Genomic DNA, 6,245 nt, shown 5'->3' with positions numbered 1-6,245 from the left:
TGGTGGAAATTCTTTTTGTTTTCGTTTATTGAAATTGTAAATTTCACAACAGGTCGGAGAGCTTTGATACAGGAGTCTTCACAAAGCAACAAGGTATTTTAGCAGGGATAAATAAATAAATAAGTATATATATATATATATATATATATATATATATATATATATATATATATATATATATATATATATATATATATATATAATTTTTTTCTTGTTTTGTCCGCATTTGCTCTGGCAATTTATTCGTAAAGTCGCGCATTTAATTTACTTCGAGAATCAGATTCCTGCCACTAAAACGGCGAATAGTTGTTATTTTAGAAAATAGGACTAAAGGAAAAAGAATAATGGGGAAGCAAAAAATATTTTTCATGAAAATAAATGAAAACCGCAACGTTTAACATCTTTAATGCTAACTCCATAAAACTTATGAAACGGATATTTTTTGATATTATATTTAAAATTAAACAACATATTTTTGCAATCTAAAATATTAGACATATTTGCAGCATGGCAGAAAACCGATTGAAACTGATTCCTAAATATATTCGTAATAAACTGTAATAATGGGGAGTCGCTCCGCGTAGGCGTAAATTAAACTAAGGAGCGCGATGAGAAATAATGGAAAATCAAACAATACTAAAATTAAAATACATAACAAATGGATTTACCAGCCTAATATCTGGAAAATGTCCATAGTCTTAAGAGTAATGGCTTGGTTTATTTTCAAATACATCAATAAAAAAGTATTAAAATAAAATCAAATAAAAATACAAAAAGATATTATTATCATATTTAAACTCTGGCTTTAATTAAAAACTGTTAGCGCAATTGATAACTCGTGACCAAACAATAATAAGAACTGAGTCCGTTTAACATCAAAAAAGCTATACCAAAGTTTGTCATGCCTGATAGGAAGATTTATATTAATTTCAGATGAAATGTTTAGCAAAGAATTGTTTTCAACGTTTTATTTGTAAACATTAAATATTTCTTTCTCTCTAAAGTTTTTGAAGTCGGCACCAAAAGCGTTTACAGAAGTTGTAATTATTACATCATGATGCCAAAAAGATGGAGGCCTACATCACACACTTCCTCCCTTTCCGCTCCAAACGAATTAAATCATAGATACCTAGACGTTCAGAAAGACATAAAAACATAGACAACGTGCTCAGCATGAACTTGGATGAAGGGATTTTTTAAAATCGTTTAAATTGCACCATGCTTTAGTGTAGCTCCTGGCAATAGAAATAATAAATATATAGAAACGTTTATATTCAACAGCAACAATACTTACAGCACATACAAACAAGGAATGTCTGACAGTTTTTTTTTTGTTTGTTTTTCTTTTTTACAAACACCATGGGGTTCCCCTCAGGTTTATCTATACAGATGATGAGATATTTGTGTCCATTTAAGGAGTGCCATAACTACGAATCTGTATCAAATCTAGCAGACTACATAGTGTCCGGTATATTTTCTATATATAGACATCACCTCAGCATGTGCCTATAAAAGAACAAGGAAATGAAAAAAGCAGAAAGTTGGAACATGCGTTATCTTATCTGGATACTTTTTGGGAATCCGGTCAGAAACACATATATAGGCACGAGTCCAAAACAAAAGGGAAAAAAAGGAGAGAAAAGTCTGTTTTTCATTATAACAAACTCTGTACACGTTATAAACTGATGCGTTTTGAGGCATCGTGTATTCTATCATAATATACAGTGTTATGCGTGTGAATGTGTAGATTCATATATGCTGTATATAGAATTGGGATATATTACATTGTCTTGTGAGAGAAAGAAAGAACGAGAGAAAGAAAGAAATAAAGGAAGAAAGAAAGGAAGAAAGAAAGAAAGAGGAATAGCTATTAAGCGATTAAAATCTCAGCTTATTCTTTCTATTTATCGTGAAGTCCCATTAACTGTTGTTCAATTAGCTTATGAATTTTACAAAAGCAAATTAGGAAAAACATCATCTGTTAAGTTCGTCTCGGACAGTCTTTTTGTGGAAGTTCTTTGAGGGTTTTGCCTCAGAAAGGTAGGGTGTCGAGGAAAAGTTTGTCAATTATTGCTGGCGGGGGGACTAGGTCCTCTAGCTTTAGGTAAAAGATACGCTGCAGACCTTGGGTGCACAGTGTGCGCAGTTCGGGGAGCTTCCCCAAGAGTTTTGACAGGTAGTTGGGCCGATTCAAACCGCCGCCATTGAATGTCACTTGATCCTTCAGGCAGTTGACGATCTTATTTTGGAGATCCTCGACTCTTTTGGGTTCCTTGAGACCGTGCCGTTCTACAAACAGATAACAAAAAAATAAAAAGGATAATTAAAACTACTAATTATCAGTGCATTTCTGATTGAACGTTTTTTTTGTTGTTGTTGCTGTTTTTTTTGTTTTTTTTTCTCGAACATGTATATACGCTTACACACCTGTCACCATGGCCAAAGCTGCGATGCAGGAGAAAGCCGAAATGTCTATGTTCATGCTCTGCAAGTTGGAAGAAAACTCCACGATGGCGTCCACCCACTCTCCAAACCCACGGACGCACTGCAGTCTGTGCAACACCACGCCATTACAAAATATAAGTTTCCCTTCCACCGGATTGGACCTGCAATTAAAAACAAAAACGCCATTAATTACGCAGGGCAATAAATGAGAAGGATTTAAGAGCCTTTCTAATTATTGGCCAGCTAATAAAGCCAAGAGCAATGAAGCCTGAAGAATTATTATCTAAAAAGCCCTGCTTTGTTTTATTTTGCAATTACTCACCTGTACGCCAGCCGCAGGACGAAGAGTTCCAGGAAGGCGGATTCAAAGAGAAGATCCTGATCCTGCTTCGGGAGATCGGAGAAGCCCGGGATCTTTTCCGCCCAGCCTCGAATGATCTCCATGGAGCCCGTCAGGAGATCATAGAACTGCTGGATGTGCTGAGTGTTGTCGCCGGTCATCTGGTAGTCAGGGTTCGCTTGGAACTGGAATTTAATTTAAACAGCGCCTTAATGAGGTCCCTTTAAAATATATAATCCGTGAAATTGCAAATGCCCATTTCCAAGTGGAGAGAAAGAGAGAGAGGGGCTGCTCACTATTAAATTCATGTCTTTCTATTAAGTTCTGCATTCCGATGTGATGTACTTTAAAATAAAAGTCTGACAAAGTTTGGAGTACAAGCGATGGATTACGGAAAACTTTAAGGGTGATAAACTCAGCAGGGATAAATTAAGAAAAAGCAACGTCAGTCTTTGTGAATTTATGTTTTAACTCTGGTTGGAGTGTATTTTACTCACTCTCGAGTAATCCAGAGCAGACATGGAGGGATTGGAGTCCACATGGGCCCGAACCAGCGCGCTTATGAGGCTCACCGGTGGCGAAGGCGGGGAGGGCTCCTGGGGGCTTTTGGGTTTGGATGGTAGGCGTCCTCTCCTTCCTTTCAGGTTATCCGTTCGGACAACTGCGTCCAGAGAAATTTCACATATGCATTACAAATTATACTCCTGTCGCTGCGCGTAAAACCATAAATCTGAACAGAATAAAACACAAACGTGCTTTACGCACATCTTCTAAAATATACAAATGAGACAGACGTAAATAAGCTCAGATGTTTTTTTTTGTTGTTGTTGTTTTCAAGTTTCAAACGTAAAACATACCTTCTCTCACCATTCCGACGACAAGGCACTTCTGGAAGCGGCAGAACTGGCAGCGGTTTCTTCGGCGTTTATCAACAGGACAGTTTTTATTCGCTAAACACACATATTTTGCATTCTTCTGAACGGTGCGCTGCAACGAAACCAGATGCACACATACTGTCACCTCGCAGGCCTTTTATAAACGACATATATTAAGTGCACAAAAAGCACCGCTGCTGCACAACATGAAAAAATAAATAAAGATGAAAACGATATAATATCAGCTCTATCTGTGTGTCCTGTTTGAACTAACAAGAGGGAATAAAGCAGTAAACACACACGCGTGATTCCTCATATTTCACAAGTTCCTTTGAGGTTTGGCTGTGTGTTTATAATCTGATCTTAAATAGTGAAATCTGATTCGATTAAGGAGTTTTTGCGCATTTTAAAGACATAATTCATCCAACTTACTTTAAAGAATCCCTTGCACCCCTCGCATGTCCTCACTCCATAGTGCTGACAGGCTGCGTTGTCCCCGCACACCGCGCATAGACCCTCGTTTGACGGCGATCCCCGGGAAGGGGGAGACGGCACCTGGCTGTCCACCAGCTGGTGCCCGTGTCCGAGCTGCAGGGAGTGAGGGAAGGCCAGACCGGCCTGCTTCCTGATGGCACTGGGCACCGCGAAGCTCTGTGCGTCCAGGCCGCGGTGCGCTACACCCGGGCCGTCGTGGTTCATGGAGACGTGCAACGGCCCGTCGAACCTCATCTGGCAACTTGACACGGGGGTACCGGGCGGGGACTGCTTAAACGAAAAGAGCGAGAGCCTCGACATGGGGTTCTTGCGCTGGTCTATCATGTGAGACGTGGCGGCAACGTAGTTCTGGTGGAAACTGTGCAGAGAGCCCGGGTCCTCCCACATGTGGTTGGACTGGATCTGGAAGTTCGGCGTGCTTGGAGAGTGAGGTGAGGACGGCTTGAAGTACATAGGCCCAGAGTGAGCGATCATCTCCTCCGACTGGGGAGGCAGATGGCTCTGCTGGTGGTAGCTGTGCATCTGGACGTCCTCCACCTTGATGGAGGACTGCTCTCCAGAGTGCGGCATCTGATATAGACAAGGCGGCTTGACGTCGTAGCTGGTGTTATAGTTGTCCATGAAGGTACTGAAGCTCGGCAAAGAAGTGGTGGCTGTGATCTCAGTGTTGGTCAAGTCCATGCTAAACTTAACAAACTCGGGCGTTAGGAAGTCGCAGCTGTACTCTCCTGCGGTGTGGTAGCTGTAGCTCTGGGAAGCGGGGCTGGCTCCTTGAGGTGATGATCCATACTGAGCCTGGACGCAGGGCATGGCTGCAAACCAGGAATCAGAAACACCAACATTAGAAGGAATCTGTGTAAATAATAGCGACTAATTCTCATAAAGCCCCGTTAAAAGTGCAAGAATAAGCATGACCTGATACGTGTTAATACGTTCTACAGAAAGAGATCATTTGTTTTTCTCCTACCTCAAGCTTTTGACAGGTTTCCGGTGACACTTGAAACAGGCAATGTTAGAAGTTGGGTGGATGTCAGGATTGAAGAGAGAGCCTCTTTTCTGGACCTTCCGCTAAAGAAGCAAATACTTCTTGGATTTAATATGTAATGAAATTAAATAATTTCCAGAAACAAATAGGATATTGCAAACTTACACGTAAAAGTTGCAGTTCTTTTTCATCTTACACCAGTTTAAATAATTGTTTTAGTTGTGATGCTTTAGAGTGTCTGGATTTAACTTTACGCACGGGTACAACTTGTTTGCAAAGCCAAAATCAGCAGGTTCATATAGCACCAAAGCAGCGCTGATTTATGTAATGAATTAGATTCAGATGTTGTGTAGTTTCAGATAAAAGTAAGAAGAAGAAAAAACATCTAAACTTAAACATTCAAGACATGACCCAGCGCGATGATTTTCTGTTTCGGAGAAAAGAGAAGATGCAGATCTTACCTCTTTCAAATCCGCATCGTCGCTCTCAGTCCATGCGATAAGCATATAGTAGGTAACCATCAATTTAGTTTAAAACCTCCAGATCATGAGCGTTCTTTGACAACAACGCCAAGCGGGCAAACTGTGTGTGACTCCGCGCACTGACAGCGACACCAGCTCCAACTATCCAGTCTGCCTCAATGTGGCTTTGTTTATGTGAGAGCTGGATGCCGTGGCCCACGTGTTTCGAAGCGCGACGTCATCGGCGTCGACAGCGACGCCCACCAATCCGCTTGGGAACTTTCCCAACTCCTAATTTCCCCCATGAGTGTGTTTGTCTTGTGGTGTGCGCGTCCTGTGCGCTTCTTCCCACATGGACCTAAGCAGAGGCTGTTGTGGAGGATAAACCCAGCCAAAGTCAGCACAGTGTTTGTTCTGGACTCAGCGTCATGCCTGTTACAGATGACATCTCTAAGCTCTGGGATGTGGATTTAATGTCTGTCCTTACGTGTACGATTGGATAACTGATGAGGTCAAGTTTTATTGTTTGGTGGTTGATCACTATAGAGTTCCTGCATAAACTAGAAAAGACGTGGACATTTGGAAACTTGATTTAAGTTTTTTCCAAGTCTGGATGAGTATGGGAAAAGTTTTTATTCCCGGAC

The 6,245-nt window shown here is 40.9% G+C and overlaps 1 protein-coding gene across 1 annotated transcript; it reads right to left on the bottom strand.

Moving 5' to 3' along the window:
- Positions 1–1,179: 1,179 nt before the first annotated feature.
- On the bottom strand, positions 1,180–5,756 carry nr4a2 (nuclear receptor subfamily 4 group A member 2). Its single transcript, XM_005805316.2, has 8 exons — positions 5,602–5,756; positions 5,123–5,223; positions 4,093–4,967; positions 3,643–3,772; positions 3,283–3,446; positions 2,768–2,970; positions 2,428–2,606; positions 1,180–2,289 (listed from the first exon to the last, which is right to left on the bottom strand). Exons 3-8 carry the CDS (start codon positions 4,963–4,965, stop codon positions 2,033–2,035), a joined length of 1,806 nt encoding a protein of 601 aa, XP_005805373.1. The 5' UTR covers positions 4,966–4,967; positions 5,123–5,223; positions 5,602–5,756; the 3' UTR covers positions 1,180–2,032.
- Positions 5,757–6,245: the final 489 nt, after the last annotated feature.

This window comes from Xiphophorus maculatus, chromosome 7, assembly GCF_002775205.1.
Source record: "Xiphophorus maculatus strain JP 163 A chromosome 7, X_maculatus-5.0-male, whole genome shotgun sequence".
Taxonomy (NCBI): domain Eukaryota; kingdom Metazoa; phylum Chordata; class Actinopteri; order Cyprinodontiformes; family Poeciliidae; genus Xiphophorus; species Xiphophorus maculatus.
This window is presented reverse-complemented; position numbering and strand designations above follow the sequence as displayed.

Excerpts from the sequence above, each read along its gene's own strand:
- nr4a2 (XM_005805316.2), bottom strand. The coding sequence starts at position 4,965 with ATGCCCTGCGTCCAGGCTCAGTATGGATCATCACCTCAAGGAGCCAGC. Across the intron at positions 3,447-3,642 it reads CGTCGGAATGGTGAGAGAAG|TTGTCCGAACGGATAACCTG; the intron begins GTATGTTTTACG and ends CTCTGGACGCAG. Across the intron at positions 2,607-2,767 it reads GTCCTGCGGCTGGCGTACAG|GTCCAATCCGGTGGAAGGGA; the intron begins GTGAGTAATTGC and ends TTTTAATTGCAG.